Source organism: Antechinus flavipes, chromosome 3 (assembly GCF_016432865.1).
Source record: "Antechinus flavipes isolate AdamAnt ecotype Samford, QLD, Australia chromosome 3, AdamAnt_v2, whole genome shotgun sequence".
NCBI classification, from domain to species: domain Eukaryota; kingdom Metazoa; phylum Chordata; class Mammalia; order Dasyuromorphia; family Dasyuridae; genus Antechinus; species Antechinus flavipes.
The window spans coordinates 82,997,729-83,016,275 of NC_067400.1; the positions used below are offsets into that span (position 1 = coordinate 82,997,729).

The 18,547-nt window shown below is 37.3% G+C and overlaps 1 protein-coding gene across 1 annotated transcript in view; it reads right to left on the minus strand.

The window, feature by feature from the left end:
- Window positions 1-513: 513 nt before the first annotated feature.
- KIAA2012 (KIAA2012 ortholog) overlaps window positions 514-18,547 on the minus strand; it is a 160,144-nt gene continuing 142,110 nt past the window's right edge. Inside the window, 5 exon segments of the mRNA XM_051990518.1 lie at window positions 514-1,041; window positions 3,237-3,456; window positions 4,358-4,474; window positions 4,477-4,529; window positions 7,830-8,032. Coding sequence (XP_051846478.1) covers window positions 882-1,041; window positions 3,237-3,456; window positions 4,358-4,474; window positions 4,477-4,529; window positions 7,830-8,032 — 753 coding nt within the window. The 3' untranslated portion in view covers window positions 514-881.

The following is an 18,547-nucleotide window of genomic DNA, read 5'->3' on the forward strand; positions in this document are numbered from 1 at the left end:
TCCTAACACATGTTTGTACTTTTTTTGCATCTGCTCACACTGTGCCCCTTACCATGAACATGTCCCCCTTCTAACTATTGAATTCCTACCTTTAAAAGCTTTGAACTCTTGAGAAACCTTTCCTTATTTTGTGCTCCATCCTGGTCTCCTGACCTACATCCCCAGATGATGGCACTCTTCTGTTGGGCTTTAAAAGAGTATGTTTGCAAAGGATTGTTGAGATTTTTGTTTTTGTTTTTTGGTAGGTTTTTTATTTTTTGGCCCAACTAAAATTTCATTAGTGTAAGGGAACACCTGTGGTGTAATAACTCTCACAGCTATGATAGCTTGCAATTCAAGTGTAATTTATAGCCTTAAGAGAATTGCTCGGGGGTCCTGAGAGGTTAAATGATTTGTTGATCACACAGTAAATGTTAACTTGACTACAGGCCTGTCTGACTTCAGCCCTCTATCAACATCCATCGTGCTCTCATTATTTTTGTTAAAAAGAATCAAAAAACAAAAACCCAAACAAACCAGCAAAAACCTTTGATGTATTAACAGCAAAATTTCATATAGACATTAACAAGGATGCATAATCCATTGATGAGCACAGCTCTCCAGAGTTCCAGATCTACCTAGAAGTGAGGAGCTTATTAGTTCCAAAGAGCTTGCTGTCTCAATCTTATGGATTATTTGTACCATACTTGTATATCATATCTCTTTAGTAAACCATGAGCTCAGTGAGGGCAAAGACTGTTCATTATATATAAACTTTTATCTGCCACTGTGCAGTTTATGCAGGAGGTTTTGAATGAATTGAGCCTGACTGGGCCAGGCCACTTGACTTGGAACTCGTGCTTCAGAGCCCAACTTCGACTTCCCACATCCCAACTTACTTTTCATTTCTCTTTGGTAACAACCTCAGAACCAGGTTTTTGTAGTAGCTGGAAATAAGAGTAGACCCATGGTCGGGAAATGCTCTGGATATGCTTCAGTTCATTGACTTCCCTCAATAGCTCTCTCTTGAAAAGCTGGTGTGCCTCCAGAGCCATCTTCTCCCTAAGGACACAAACCCAGTAGGATCACGGTAGTGGTTGAACACCAGAAAAGCTGTCCAACCACCCCCCAAAATTGGGACATCACATATTTCATTTTCACTGTTTTACACTTATGGCTGTCATTCACCACCTAGGTTCCTTGATAAAAGGAGGGGTGTACCTTCCAGACCACTAGGATCATAGGATCATTTAGTACCCTCCTCTTTCAGTTAAGAGAACAGGCCCAGAACTCTAATATGGGGCGTAGAGAGAAGCCAGATTTTCTAATAATCATCATATCATAGCCTCTTTGGTTAGCCACCTTTGGGTTTCTACTTTCAACTGCTGAGATTGAGAGATGATCATAAGTGATTATCCTTCTCTGGGGCATATTTTCTGATATCAGCATTGGAACATAATGCTGAATTCTGAAACTTTATTATTAGTTGGAGAAGGCTTGGAGATGAGGTTCTTTGATTCTTGTCTCTTTCTGCACTTCTACCTCCCTCCATGTTGTATCTTTTGCCATATTCATTTCAAGCCATGGAGTGAATTTGAAATAATGTACCTATTATAATTTGGGGGTAGGGTAGTTAGGTGACAAATATATAGAGCATCCAGTCTGGAATCAAGAAGATTCATCTTCCTCAGTTCAAATCTGGCCTCAGACATTTCCAAGCTGTATGATTCTGAGCAAGTCACTTAAGAATGTTTGTCTCAAGTTTCCTCCTCTGTAAAATGCGCTGGAGAGAAGGAAATGGCAAAGCAGTATCTCTGCCCTAAAAAAACCCCAAATGGGGTTGGGCCTGAGGGATCCCACTGAACAAACCAGTGTAAGGGGATATTTTCCACATTCTGCCTGTGTCCCAGTTTTGATGATTCTAAGTAGGGCATCAGCCTGCAGCTGTGCCTGTAGCTGTAGGAGTGCAGGGCAAAGGTCTTTTTTCCACCTCCATCCCCAATGTGATTCTGAAGCTACCACCTCCATCCCCAATGTGGTTCTGAAGCTACCAGGGAAAGGATTTATTCACTCCTACCCAAATATCAGGCAGGTCTTGTGTTTTCAAGTGGTGAAAAATACAGACTTCCCTTGAGGGACCTGATGCACCTGTTTGTTTCCGAAAAGAGCTGCCAATATGGAGAAGCATCCTGGGGAGGCGGTTAAGCCGAGGAGCAGAGCAGATGATAATGGTCCTCCTCACCTTGGCAGCCTTATCTGGGACTTCCCCAACTCTGGGGGTGGCAGGGCCACAAAGTGCTATTGCCTCTTCCTCTCCATATGGTCAGTCACCTGGTCCTGACAGTCCATCTGGAGCTGAAGTAGGAGCCCTCTGGTGGGCCTGCTTAGCTGACCCTTCCTTGCTCTGGTCCTGATAACAGGGAGAATCAGACTAATCCTCTTAAGGACCTCAGGTAGATAAGATACTTGCTAGGCCCTGTCCATTCATCTAGGACTACTTTAAAGGTTGCCAAGTAATTCAGCCATTTGGTAGGGCGGGGTTCCAATCCCATTTTCTTATTTTGTGTTTTTCCTGGATACCAAGATTTCTTAACCCAGCTCCATCCCCTGGTTAAAATTCCTGATGGCCAACTGGAATATGGTGCCATTTGCCACTCCCTGAGCTTTTCTGATCAGAGGCTGCAGTTAGGTAGGAGATATTATTTAATGTTTCAGGGACATTCTGTGTGTGTCACCCATTATTTTCCATCTCTTGAGACTTCTAAATCGGTGATTTCTCAGAAATGTCACCCAGACATTAGTGGATAGCAGCTAAAAAACTTTAGCAGTATGTAGACATGCTAGAAATGCCCCTCCACTTCCCACCGGCAGTATTTTTAGTTCCTTTTGAGGGAATTGATGTTTTGGGCTATTTTAGCTCTAAAGCTTGACCCACAGCTGTGGGCCTTATTTTCCCTCTCAGTAAATCATTTCCTAAATCTGTCTTCCCCTCCTCTTCCCAATTTGATTACCCACTCATTAACCTTGGGGGAGTTTGAAACTGGACACTCCTGCCTCTGGGTTCTAGCCTTTCCCCGAGACCATTACTCACCCTCTCAATCTGAGAATCTCTCTCCTAGAAATCCAGAATCTTAGGGAGGCGTGGAAAAACCTGATATTTCCACATTTTGTCTGGCTGAATCTAAATATCAAAAGATGTCCCCCTTAATTTTGGCCAATTTAGGACTCAGATCTAACGAACCATCAATAACATGCACCTTTCAAGTTGCTTGGCTTTTTTCTTGACCTCCTCCATAGCCAATCTAGCCTCTTCCTCTTCCCTCTGCTTTTTTGCCTCAGCATCGCATCTGGCCTTCTCTTCTTCCTCTTTCCTCCTCCGCTGGCACTCCCATTGCTCCTCGTTGGCTATTTTGATCAACCTTTGCTGTTCTTCCTCAAGTTGCCTTTCCAACTCCTTTTGCCTTTGCTTCTCTGCCTCTGAGGGATAGAATGATAAGAGCTGACATTAATATTTTCTTCTGACAATAACCTTGGAAGGTAGACAGTATGGACAGGATCCTCATTTTCAGATGAAGAAACAGGTTTAGATAAATGATTTGCTTTTTGTCACAGACCTAGTAAGTATCAAAAAGCAATTGCAAACAGTAATCACTAATTAAGGGCAGCCACACCGGTGGGAGAATGACTTCATATCTAGTCTTAATGATTAGCTTTGTGCCTCAATTTCTTCAAAATAATTTAATTTAAACTAATAATTTTAATAAGCAACAAATTTAAATAATACTACCTCCTCCTCCCAGAGTTATTGGAAAAATCTAATGAAATCTTTGTAAAACACTCAGTACCATTTCCTGGCACATAGTAGATACTTATAAATGTTAGCTATTTAGGCAATAATATTTGAACATCAGTGCAAGATTACCAAGAATCCTTGAAAAGTTCAGCCCTTTGGGATCATGGAAACTTGATATCTTACTGATTATGTACCAACATGTTGCCAGCCTTTTAGGAATTAACCTTAATTGAATAAAACAAGTCAAATTAGGGAATTATTGAACAAGGGAGAGAGATAAAAGTGAGCTTTTTTCACATTGGTTTTGGTTTTTCCTTTTCCTTTTGAACCAGTCTTCCAATCAGACCTGACCTAGCACATACAAAGAAGCATAACATATTATAAAGTGGGAGTATAGCTCACAAATCAATGGTCTGCAACATGGCAGGGATTACATAAAGATATCTTGTGGCCATTATGTTTTTTATTTAAACCTGAAATAATCCTGCATGAATTATATACTAGGGATGCATCTACTGCAGAGAGATTTTCCTCAGGGTCTGTGTCCAGGAGATAGGATGCAATACAGTGGTGATGCTTTCCCACCTGCCCTTCTGGCTTCCTCCTCCTGCTTTTTCCTCTGCATCTCCTGCATCTTCTTGCGGAACTCCTCCTGCTGCTGCTTGGCACGAACCTCAGCTGCTCGCTCTTGCTGCAACCTCCTCTTTCCTCCTCCTCCTGCTGTCTCTTTTCTTCTTCCAGCTTCTCTTTCTGTAAGCTGAAAAACCCGAGTCTCAGAAAATGTACTGAGAGTGATTAAGACCCTTCAATTGAACCTTGTTAAATATCTAGAATCAAGAATGCAGCAGTAAAAAATGAGATTCCCTATCCTCAAAGAAACGTCTATTCTGCTGGAAGATTAGGAAAGCTGATATTCTGTCTTTAGGATAATGGTACCCCCCCTTTTTTTTCCTAGCATGAGAATCCTTTTTCTTTTCAAAAACACTTTCCTAAATTCTATGATATTATAATTCATTAATTGAAAAAAAAGCATCATCATAAATTACTCTGAATTCATTAATTCTTTTAATTACATTTGTATTTTTCCTTTTAGACCCAAATGAAATATTGAACAATAATAACATTTAAAATGAGTCACTCATCTTGGGGGTTGGCTTTCCCTTCATATGATTTAAAGAGTGCCAAAAAGGCCTACTCCTCTGGAATAATACCAACTAAAAATCCTTTGGAGTTTGTAATTATATTCTTTTAAGATAATAATCTGGCTTTCAACTTCACACTGAAACCACTTTCTCACAAGTTATCAATGATCTCTTAATTGTCAAATCTGATGGCTTCTAAACACTCTTCTAAGTCTGTATATTAAAAATGTTATTTTTTTTCTCTGTAGATTTGAGCACTACTGACTACCTTCTGTTTTTGGGTTCTCCTCTTGGTTTTTGTGAGTCTCTATTCTTTTTTTCTCTCATGATTTCTTCTCATTCTCCTTTGATGACTCATCCATGTCCCACTCCCTAATCATGGCTGTCTTCCAAGACTCCATCCTGAACCCTTGTCTTTATTTTCTCTCCATTTTCTTATTTGGTGATTTCATATATATAGGTCCAATGATCATTTTTATGCATATGACTTCCACATCTATCTAGTCACTCTTAGTTCTTTTCCTAAGCTTCTATCCAATTCTTACATTACCCACTGCCTTTTGGATGTTTCAAACCGAATGTCTCTTAGGCATCTCAAACTCAAAAAATCCAAAACAGAATTAATTCCATTTCTTTCCTCCACTGTCCCTCATCATTCTATACTTATCTATTTCTGCTAAGAGTATTCCCATTTTTTTCAATTTCCAGTTATGCGTGCTTGTAGTTATCCTTAATTTCTCATTTTCCCTCACTTCATACATCTAATCATTTGTCAAATAATGTTGCTTTTCCCTTTAAAACATCTCATCTCTGTCCCCTTCTTTCCACTCACAAGATTACTCCCATGGGGTTACTGATGTTCAGGCCCTCATCATCTCTGGCCTGAATTATTGCAGTAGTCTCCTAATTGGTCCCCTGTCTCAGATGTTTCCCGTTTCCAATCTATCTTTCTCACAGCTGCCAAAATAAGATTCCTAAAGCATAAGTCAGATTTTGACATTTTTTCCTGCTCAAGAAACTCTAGGGAACAAAGACCTATGGAATAAAATGTAAAGCATTTACGACCTGGCTTTAAGCTACCTTTCCAGGTTTATTACACATTACTCTTCTTCATGCTCTGTATATTCCAGCAAAAATAGCCTATTACTGGTCCTTATACATTACACTCCATTTCCTGCTTTTGAAAAAACCTGATTAGAATGTACTCCCTCTTCAAAATCACTACTTTGAATCCCTACCTTAAATTATGGCACCTTGCTACGTGAAGCTTTTCCTGACTGCCTCCTTCTACTTCCTTGCTAGTGCTTCTCCATCTTGAAATTCTCATGTATTTACTTTGTATGAGGCATGTTTTCTTATATACATATATATATACACACATATAAAACAAATTATAAAAAATATTCATATATAAATTATATAATATACACAAATAAAATTTAAAAATATATAATATAAATTATAATAAAAGAATAGGTATACATACTTATTTCCCTCTATAAAATGTAAGCTTGATGAGGGCAGGGACTCCTAACTTGTTTTCTTTTTTTGTTTATATCCCCAGCATAATGCCTGGTATATAGTAGGCACTTAACACATGCTTATTTGACTGACTGATCAGTTTCAAGAACTTGCATTCAAAATCAGCCCCAAACATTTACCTTGATTGAACAAGTCACTTAATTTATGCTTGCTTCAGTTTCCTCAACTATAACATGAGGATATTAGTAGCACCTATCAATCAGGATTGTTGTGAAGATCAAATGAGGTAATTTTTTTTAAAGTGCTAAGCACATAATAGGTATTTTGTAAATTCTATTATTAGCTATTATGCATTATATAATATATAACATGCATATTATATAATACAATAATATCATTTTAATATAATAATATTAATGACATAATTATATAATATATAACACATATATAATTATATATTACATATATGTATAATATTATATATTGTATATTTTATATTATAATTATAATATATAATCATGTACATACATATGGTTTTTTAATTAGGTGGCCTTTAAGGGTCATCTTCTTAATTTAAAGCTACTTTCCTACTACTACCAACACCCACAAATATTAGTGCAAGATTCATCAGGGTTGTTATTCTTCATACTCTAAAGAACTTTTCTCTTTTGTGATTAGGATTTTCACTAAATCAAGACCTTGGTTTTGTTCCCTAATGACTCTTTGTGAAAAGAGCTCTCTCCATAAATGACCTCACATTTTGGTAAAGCTTTTAGTATTTAGAAATACTAGGGTCCAGTGAGTGAAAGGAAGCTGTTGGACCCCAAGACATCACAAGCTTTTTTCTTCCCTGTTTTGGAAATTATTTCAAACATGACAATCTAAACTTTTTTTTAGAAGTCTAACTGAAATAGAATAGAATAGAAGAAAGTTGTAGACTCTCTTCTATTTGTTGACACTCATTCTAGCACTTAGCGAGAATAAGGATGTATTTCTAAGGGGGAGACTATAAGGTACAGTGGGTAGCCAGTTGGCTCAGGGCATAGAGCACTGATCCAGAGTCAAAAGACTCAAATTTGGTCCTTGACATGACCCTGTATGAATCTGTTAACCCTGTTTTGCCTCAGTTTCCCATCTGTAAAATGAGCTAAAGGAAGAAATGGCAAATCATGCCAGTGTCTTTGCCAAAAAAAAACAAAACCCCAAAATCCAAATGGGATTATGAAAAGTCAGATACGACTTAAAAATATCAGCAAATGGGAGCTATCATAAATAAAACCCTAAATTGGTCCTTAGCTTCTCTAGGGACAGAGAAAATTGAAATCTCTTTACTCCAGAACTCCAGGCTTTGTGAGGCTGTTGCTGAGCTCCCCCCATCCCCAGCCCTACCCTCCGCCACGTTCCCACCATCCTGGAGCACCAGCCCAACCAACCGCTTCTCCTCAGCTTTCCGCTGCTGCTCTTGCTCAAGCTCCTCCTTTATCTTCTCGAGCCTCTGTTCCTCTTCCTGCAGTTGCCTTTTCTTCTCCTCCTTCTGCTGCCTTTTCCGTTCCACCTCTCGGAGCCTCATCTCTGCCCTTTCTGCCAGGATCCTTTCCCTGGGCACTTTCTCCTGCTGCTGGTTGACAGAGGGTGCCTACGAGAGAAGCCATCGGGGTTCATTCGTGTGCAAGTTATTTTAGCAACATCTCCCATTCCTGGTCCATGGTGCCTTTCATCCCTGTTCTAAAGCAGATTCCTCACCCCCACAGCAGACTGAGTGCTGCAGAGGTCTCCATGAGCGCATCCTTCCAGAGATGCTGGCTTTGGAGAGATGTAACTGAAGGGCCTGTCTGGCATGCTGGGCTGGCAAACCATACACATATCCAGATATAATATTAATATTATTATAATTAACAATATTTAATATTGACATTAAATAATATAATATTCAATGATAAAAATATTATTATAACATTCATTCAGCAAGAATTTCAGGGGCTATAGATTTAGAACTGTGAGGGACCTCAGAAACTATAATAAAATAATATTATAACATTCATTCAACAAGAATTTCAGGGGGCTCTAAATTTAGAGCTGCAAGAACTCAGAAACTATCTATAGTCCAACCCCCTCATTTTATAGATGAAAAAACTGAGACCCAGATGTGTTAAGTGACTTGGCTAAAGTCTCCCAGATAGTAAGTAGCACAAGAAAGATTTGAAATGTGGCAGTGTTCTGGCCACTATATCATGAAATCTCCAATTTACTAGTGATATACACACACATGTATTTACATGTGTGCATAGGGATATGTAATACAACATACACATATATGATATATACACGTATATATTATGCATATACATATTGTATTTTCTTAACTCTGACTTAAAACCCCACATAGAATCTCATAACTGAACATGAGGATTATGAAATTATGATTTATTATCAGTAAATATTTGATTTTTATATGTATTTCATATACCTATATCCTCGGAGTCAGGTAAAAATTTCTCAGATGAAAAGAGGTTTTCAGTAGAAAAAGTTTAAGAAGCTCTGGCATATATTATTTACATATGATACATATACATATGTAATATCTTGTCTACATAATAGACAATATACTCACGTATTAATATATAGATAATAGGCATATATTATACACATATGTAACAAGTACAGTATTTAGTTTTCAGTATCACAGATAATTTTATGGTGGCTTTATTTAAAGCCACCATATAGCAGGTGCTATTTTCTTTCTTAAGTTGTCTTTTTTCAGCATTCCTGTATGCACAATATGATAGTAAGAAGGACTATGGATGTATAACAAAGGGATCTAGAAGACAGAGCACCGGTCCTGAAGTCAGGAGGATCTGAGTTCAAATCTGGCCTTAGATACAACACTTCCTGGCTGTGTGACCCTGGGCAAATCACAACTCCAATCGCCTCAGCAAAAAAAATTAAAAAAAAAAATCAGAGACCTAGAAAATTTAAGGGCTTTATTTTTCCATCAAGTTGATGGTTAAATAGAAGCCATGGGTTAAAAAAAATTAAGCACATGGTATTTTTTGGTGAAACATGTACATATACATATGTGTACACACATATATCTATAAGTACATAGATATATGTGTATATATATATATATCTTTAATGCTATCATCTATCTATGACCTTAGGCTAGATGTTGTGAGTGTGGATACAAAAAAATTAAATAAGTCTCTGCCCTTGAGCTTAAATTCTACCATGGGAAACAACTTGTATACCTATAAGTGAATATGAAATATATCCAAAATAAATGCAAGGTAACTGGGGAGGGGACTGACTATATGTTGGGGAGATTAGAAAAGGACTCATATAGGAATTGATGCTTAAGCTGAACTTTAAAGAAAGCAAAGCACTTAAAGAGGTATAGGGGACAACACCCATTCTCATTCCTATTAAAAACATTAGAGGGGGAAAAAAAGAGGTATAGGTGAGAAAGAAATATGTTTCACATAGAGGAATAGTGGAGGTAGGAAATGGAATATAGTATAAGAAAACAAAAAGTAGGTTGAGAATGTGAAGACGGGGAACATGTAGGTGGTTCCCCAGAAGCAACCTCCAGTTTTCTGTTTGGTCTCCTAGAGACACTGCTCCATCCTCAGTGTACTTTGTGAACCTGCAGCAAGGCAGAAACTTCAAACTATATGTTTATTTTCAGTGGTTAAAGAGAGAATACCTTAGTTCGAAAAGGTATTTCAAAATGTGAATGAGTAAAATAGGAAGTAGTGATAAAAAATAATAATGTTATTTCCATAAAACATGGCGCTCATTTGCCCATAGATACATCCAGAAAGATCACAAGTAAAGGGGCACCCACATGAAGAACTCATATGGCTAAGGCAGACATGGGGAGACCTGACCAAGGTGTGTGCAAGCTCAGGTCTCCAAGGTTCCAGATGATGCTCCAGTCTCCCCTGGCTGCTATTGGAGGTTCCTTGGTTGTGGTCTCCACTGCTTCCAGCTTTTGATTCAGTTGAAATTCTTGATTAAACTAGTGCTATGTTGTTTTACCCAGCATTTTTAGAAAAAAACTAAAAAATTATCCTTGCCCTAGGATCATCGGAACCTTTCCACTTTTGCTCACTAAGAGGGTTGGCAAAAGATCCCTAGCTCTTGGCACCAACTTTGCTTGAACAAAGAAAATGGTTGTCTAGGAAAGCTAATGCCCTTGGACTTTTCCATTCTCTATTTAGCATACTGCATCAAAGAGTCTTAACAAAGTTCATGTTTCCTTGTTCTTGGAAAACCTAAATTTAATAGTATTTTGTGAATTTCCAAATTTGCCGTAGCTGTAGGTTGAGAGAAATTTATTCCATTCCAAATACAAAGTGATACATATTTAAAAAACACATTTTACAAGATTCTTATTGGTTATGTGTTGTGTCCTGCTTTCTAAAGCCCCCAGGTTGAGTGACAAAACATAACCGTTGCTTTCTAGAGCCCCCAGGCTGGGGTAATTAAGATATACTTTCCTAGTGGAGAAGTGATGAGGAGGGACTCCGGAGGATGGTGGGAAAATGGAGTCCATTTATTCCAAGGGCTTTCCCCTTTATATACTGTAACAAGAACAACTTTGAGCAGGAGAAAAGCACACAAACAACTTGCTATTGTACGTAGTTTGCCACCTGGTATCACTCTGCTTCAATCACAGCATAGGTCATCACTGACCCCTGACTTCTCAGGAAGGCCGAGAGCCCTCAGGGGAGACGGGGAGCCGAACCAGACGTTGTCAGCAGGTTCCCTCTGGGCTAAAGGGTCTTAAACCTCACCCAGAGTTTCCCCTCTGATTGTGACCCTTTACACCCCACCCTTTCTTTTGTTTTATTTGAAGTAGGTATATATCAGTGGTTAAATCCATTACCATAGAATGAATCACACAGGCAAGTGAAATATCATACAAGCAAGTAGTAAACAATATGAATAACCAAAATACCATAGAAGATTTTCACAAGTCCCAGAAGGAAAGTGTAAAAAATAACTATCAATTCACAACTACACATACACCTCCTTCAGCAGCCAAGAAATAGTCCAAAAGCAATCTGTTGTTCATTACTTCATGTCTCAGGGAATTCAATGATTCCTGTAGGTTTTAAAGTCCTGCATCAGTCTCATGGAGAGTTATTTCTGATGTTCATGAGTACACAAAGGGTTAACTGCCAGGCTCCTTCAGTGGTGGGCACAGTCAGCAATGGAAGCACTCGATGCCTCCTGGGTCTTCCCTTTTGCCTCCAGGGTCTCTACCTCTCCCTTCCCTCCCCCTCCCCTTCCCCGTCTGATGGACAAGGCGGACCCGGGCTTGGTGGCACCCTTAGGGTTCCTTCTCCATCTATAGATACACAATTAAACCCTCTTCCCCAAGTAGTTAACCTGTCTGATCCCTTCCATTTACCACTTTCTGGGTCTTTCCACATCACCTGGCGATTATCTTAAGATAGTGGAGCCGCTCGCACTGGACACTGCCTTTCCATTGGTTATAAAACCCGTCTTTCAGAGCCAGTGCATCTTTGTCAAAAATAAAAAAAAAATTAATAGTGTAAATTTAAAATTTCTCTAGGGCTATCTATCTGTGGCTCCCCCTCTCTTTTATTTTTGGAGAAACATCTTAATCCTGGATTCTGTTGTTGGGAGTCAAAATCTGGATAAATAAGCACCAAATTGCACTTCAGGAGTGTGTATCAGTAGGCCTGAATTTTTTCACTGAGTAAGAAACACTGTTCCACCCACACCGGTGTATTAATTTTCCATTGAATGGAAACAGGTGAGAGTGCTGGCAGGCCTTCTACAGCAGCCTTGCCTAAAAAGCCGAAGTACTTAATTGTTTCCTAACTGTTGTAAGATGTCTCTTCCCCATAGATTGATAGGGAACCTTTTTTTTTTTTTTTTTTAAAACACTAAAAAAGGAGAAAACCCCCTGCTCCATCCCCAAGCCTCCACCCCAAAGGGGCAGCACCAAATTCAGCTGCTGGTGTCACGGCCCCTCCTCCCCTGCCCATGAAGGCAGAGGGAGGAGGGGCATGCTCAGGTGTAGGCAGAATTGAACATGAGCTTTTGAAGGTGAAAAGCAAGCTCCTCAGCAAGGTACTTAAAATACTTAATTCCCTTTCTGCCCACCAGGCAATAGGACTTAAGATACTTAACTCTCTTCTCACCCAACTGGCCCTGCCCAGCAGATTTCCTAGAGCAGTAATAAGCAATATGAATCAGTAAAATGCTTAAAAAAAAAAAAAAGACTTCCTTACCTCCTCCCATGTGCTGCACACCTTCCACAGTTACAGGCACCAACCCTCTGCTTGTTTTTTCCCTCATACTTCCATCCAAGTTAAAATCTTTCCTTGTTTTAAAACTTGTAGGATTCCTTAAAAACCAGTTTTACTCCATTGTATTCAGTTAGTTGTTCTCCCACCAACTTTCACATCTCTGGCTCCAAATACTCCTTAAAAGCCACAGGGACAGGGACTCCAGAGCATCTGAGAACTTGGTGATCTGCTTCCCAGTTACCACAAACCTTGCTTCTCTCCTAACCTAAGTCTGATTCTTACTTCCCTCGGAAAGGAGGCTAATTTTTTTAGTATTTGCCTCATTTCAGCTGAAAAACGAAAGTGACCCTTACTGATTCTCCCACTTGCCTATTTCTCTACTTACCCTTCTGGTCACAGGGACTTCTTCACTGAACTTGGCCCATCGCATCAGTCGAGCTGATGTGTATAGGACCTCACCTAGAGCCCCACATTGGGCGCCAAATGTTGTGTCCTGCTTTCTAGAGTCCCCAAATTAAGGTGACAAAACGTGCCGTTGTTTTCTAGATCCCCCACACTGAAATGATTAAAATATACCTTCCTAGTGAAGAAATGAGGTGGGACTCCTGAGGATGGTGGAAAAAAGGAGTCTGTTTATTCCAAGAACTTTCCACTTTATGTAATGTAACAAAAAACAACACTGTGCATATGGGACCACATAAACAACTTGCTATTGTACCTAGTTTGTCACCTGGTATCTCTCTTCTACCTGAAAGGTATCACTTGGCTTCAATTACAACACAGGTTGTCACCGCCCCCTGACTTCTCAGGAAGGCTGAGAGCTCTTAGGGGAGATGGGGAGCTGAACTAGACATTGTTAGCAGGTTCCCTCTGGGCTGACAGGTCTTAAACCTCACTCAGAGTTCCCCCACTGTCCGTGACCCTCTACAATTATGACTTGTCATGGTGCATGTAAAGTCCTGTCCCACTTAAAGATAACTGGAAAAGGGGGAAAAAAAGAAGAGCACCCAGAAAAAAGAAAAGAAAAAAAAAAGGGAAAAGATAAACTTCCCTCTTTTTTGTATTCCTTTTCCAATCTTTTTTGTTTTGTTTTGTTTATTTTGGGGTTTTTTGCTTTTTATTGTCAAAATATATTTCAAAATACATTTCAACATCATATACATATATCTCTAACTCTATCCTTTATCTATGACCCTAGACTAGACATTGGGTGTGTGGATATAAAAAAATTAAATAAGTCTTTGCCCTTGAGCTTATATTCAATCAGGAGAAACAATTTGTACACATATCAGTGAATATGGAATATATCCAGAATAAATGCAAGGTAACTGTTGTTACCGTTGCAAAACCTTTCTTGTGTTCCAAATTTTTTCTCCCTCCTTTTCTCTTTTCTCTCCTCTCCTAGACAGCAAATAATCCAATATATGCTAAATATGTGCAATTCTTCTATACATATTTCCACAATTATCATGCTGCACAAGAAAAATCAGAAAAAAAAGGAAAAAGTGAGAAAGAAAACAAAATGCAAGCAAACGACAATAAAAAGATAAAAATACTATGTTGTGATCCACACTCAGCCCCCACATTCCTCTATCTGAATGCAGATGGCTCTCTCCATAATAAGTCTATTGGAATTGACCTGAATCACATTATTGTTGGGAAGAACCACGTTCATCAGAATTGATCCTTGTATAATCTTGTTGCTGTGCACAATGATCTCCTGGTTATACTCACTTCACTTAGCATCAGTTCATGTAAGTCTCTCCAGGCCTCACTGAAATCATCCTGCTCGTTGCTTTTTATAGAACAATAATATTCCATAGCATTCATATACAATAACTTATTCAGCCATTCTCCAATTGATGGGCATCCACTCAGTTTCCAGTTTCTGGCCAATATAAAGAGGGCTGTCACAAACATTTTTGCATATGTGAGTCCCTTTCCTTTCTTTAATATCTCTTTGGGATACAGGCCCAGTAGAAACACTGCTGGGTCAAAGGGTATGCACACATTTTGATAACTTTTTGAGCATAGTTCCAGATTGTTTTCCAGAATGGTAACTTCCCCTTTCTTAGGAAAAGTCAAGTTCCGAATGAACTCCTAGACTTGGAGGTGTTTACAACAAGAATTGGGAAATTGAGGTTGGCTGGAAGTCCTTAGTGAAAAAAAGTTCCTCTAAGCTGTTCTAATAATCCACATATATATAATGTAATCTATACATTTCTTCATTGGATCTCCATAAAATCATAAGACATTCCAAATCTAAGTCTAGTCAAAATTTTCTCCATTGGGTCCCTGCAACTGCACAGGCACCTGAAATTTCTCCAATGGATCGCTGTAACACATTAGGCATTCCAAGCAGAAGTCTGAACTCATACCATATTAGGATAAGCTGAAGAAATCAAACCACCTTGGAAAAGGATACATTATGTTTGGGGTTTCCAAAAGTGATTAACTACTTGCAGTCAATGTATTCAGAGTTTTTAGGCCAGTAAACATTATGGACCTTCAGTCCATAAGGCTCTTGGAAAAGTTATCCATACCCATATTACAATAAAAGGATCTAGTTGTGTTTAAAAGTAAAATTAAAAAAAAAATTAGCTCCACTGATTCCGCATAGCATGCTCTTAATACATTTATCTCTTTAAGTCATGAGGCACTCTTTTAACTAGAGTTTTCCCTTTTGGCTCTAGGCTCATTTTTAGACATCCATATTTTAGGGATAGAACATACATTGTTCATAGCAGCTTCTACATTCATAATGGACTTCATACAACAAATGAACACTTAATAATTAAACCAGGCAAAAGTTACTGCAGAGGACCTGCTTATTATTTCTTATAGCACAATAATATTCCATTATAATTATGATATTATATATCATATAATATAATGATTTATTTATTAGAAAACTAAATAACTATACCCTGAAAACTAGAAAACAAGAGATTCCCCCTCCTCACTTTGTATTCTGGAAGAAATTGCACAGGTAAGAGTCAGTTTTCAAGACCTTAGAGCTCCTTCAAAAGCTAAGTTCTTTCTTCAGAGCTGACTTGTAAGAGCTATAGAATGGAATCAGCTTGCTTTTTAAAGGGATATGGCTGAATCCTTAATTAACCAATCTCTAGAAGTTTTACGAATCTTATCCAGTGGTCAGTTCTTTATTATATTATTAAAAGAAACCTTCATATTCTATTATTGGGTTATCTGATAAGAGATTTACTGCCTTGATTATGTCCTCTATCCTAATAATTCTGGAAATTTAGGTTAAGATCAAATTATGAAAGTTTTTAAATGTGAAATATAGGTGAACCCTTTCCTGCAGCCTTTGCAAAGGCAGAATTCACTGCTATGGACGTAAAGTCTGCAGTCATAAAACAAGAACATGCAAAAAAAATTCTTTTTTTTTTAATAGTTTTTTATTTACAAGTTATATGTATGGGTAATTTTATAGCATTGACAATTGCCAAATCTTTTTTTCCAAAAAAAATTCTTTAGAGAATTGTCATTACTAGCACAAAGACAATTCCTTGGGATGAAATCAGAGTGAGCAAGTCCTTTGTAAAGCTGACTGATCACATGAATCTGATATGGCATCAAGGTCCAGATCATGGTAATAGATCAGGGCTGTTACCTGATCCTTTAATTCTAAAGATGCAATCAGCATTGATTGAATACTCACTATGTGCCAGGTAGAAGGTAAATAAAGATAAATTTAAATTAGTCCCTGCCCTCAAGGAAGTTACTTTCTACTGGGATCTTCTTAGAAGACAGATTTTTCATAACTTTGAAAGGAGTGAAAAATGTCCTAGAAAAATGATCTTCTTTTTCTAAACAGAATTTTAAATATGATTATGCATATTTGAAAGCAAATTTACAGTGGCATTATAAATATGCTTAGATTATAAGATTGCTACTCAATCGTCTCAGTAAAGCTTATGCATACAAGGTGTGACATTGATAGCCTTGTGTTCTCAGAATAAAAGAATTATAAATGTAAGCTGAAAGTAATTCTCAATTTTTATTCAAAATTACTTATTGATTTATTTTTAAAAATATGTTTTATTCCCACCATCATATCTTGAAACATTTTAAAACATTTTTTGAAGTTTTGAGTTTTAAAAATTCTATCACTCTTTTCCTCATCTCCCTTCCTTAGCATCAGATATAGTTCATATGTGCATAATTATACAGAACATTTCTAGATTAGTCATTTTGTACAAGACTTGAATAAAAGAAAAATGAAGAAGGAAAGAAAGAAAAAGAGAAGAATGAAAAATGGTATGTTTCAGTCTATTCAAATACTATCAGTTCTTTCTCTGGAGACAGATAGTATGCTTCAGCACGAATCCTTTGGGATTGTCTTGCTGATTATTATATTGCTGAAAATAACTAATTCATTCACAATTCTTCAACAAACAATATTGTGTACAAGATTCTCCTGGTTCTGCTCATTTCACTCAGCATCAGTTCATGTAAGTCTTTTCAAGTTTTTCTGAAATCACTCTGCTTATTATTTCCATAACATTCCATTATAATTATGTAATCTAGTATTCTATATAGCTTGTTATTTCATCAGAAAAGTTTTCTTACCCATACCTTATGATACTTTTGAAATCTGGGTCTCAAATGACTAGCACAGGTTGAGAGATTCCCGGAATTTATCTTCTTTGTCTCAGGTATGATATAAAGGATGACTTGATAAGTTAAAAACTTCTTAGGACTTTTTATCCACTTAAGAGTCTTAGCTAATTTTACCTGATCTTTTGTTAATATTCTTTTCAGGTTTTTTTTCTTTAAAGCAAAAAAATTAAAAAATACAGCCTCTTCAGATTGGCTCATTTAGAACATTAATAGAACATAGCTAGCTTTTTATCAGTATCTTTAGAAATCTTAAAACATAAAATCATAAGGAATATTAGACCATGAACCAGGATAACATAATGATAATTCATACTTTTATTTTTTATAATTTACAAAACATTTTTATTACAACCTTGGAAACAAGTAGCAAAAATATTTTTATGCCCACTTTTAAGAAGAGAAAACTGAGTTCAGAGACATTGTGACTCATATAATCACACAGTTTACTAGTAAGTAGTAGAGTCAAGATTCAACTGTCTAAATCCTTAAAAAATTTTTTTTCAATGTCAAGTACTCTCTTTCCCCTACCTACTGAAAAAGTAAGAAAAAATAAAATACATTACAAATATGATTAATCATGCAAAACAAATTTTCTCAATAGCCATGCTCTCTTTCCCCTCAAAAAAAGCAATAAAAAGCAATAGAAAATATGCTTCGATGTACACTCAATCTATCAGTTCTCTATAATGTTTGACACATAATAAATACTATCTAAATATTAGTTATTATCATTACCTGAAGATGGATAAAATGTCTTATCATGAGTCCTTTAGATTTTTGTTGATTATTGGGTTGATAAATCTCTTAGTTTTTCAATGTTGATTATTTTTACAATATTGCTATTAGTTTTAAAATTGTTTTCCTGGTTTTGCTCTCTTTATTTTTGCATCAGTTTAAACAGATCTCAGGTTTTTCTGAAACTTTTTGAAGATTGAACACCATAGTATTCTCCCACATTCATATATCATGATTTATTTTGCCATTCCCTAATTGAAGGATACCTCTCCTCAGTTTCTAATTCTTTACTACCACAAAAAGAGCTTCCATAAATGTATTTCTGTCTAGGATCCTGTTACTCATTCTTTGATTTCTCTGGGGTATCAACCTTATAGCAGTATCTTTAGGGTAAAGAATATGGATAGTTTAATAATTTAGACAGTTTCAAATTCCTTTACAGAAAGGCTAGACTAATTCATAGCTCTACTGTCAATTTACCTATTTTC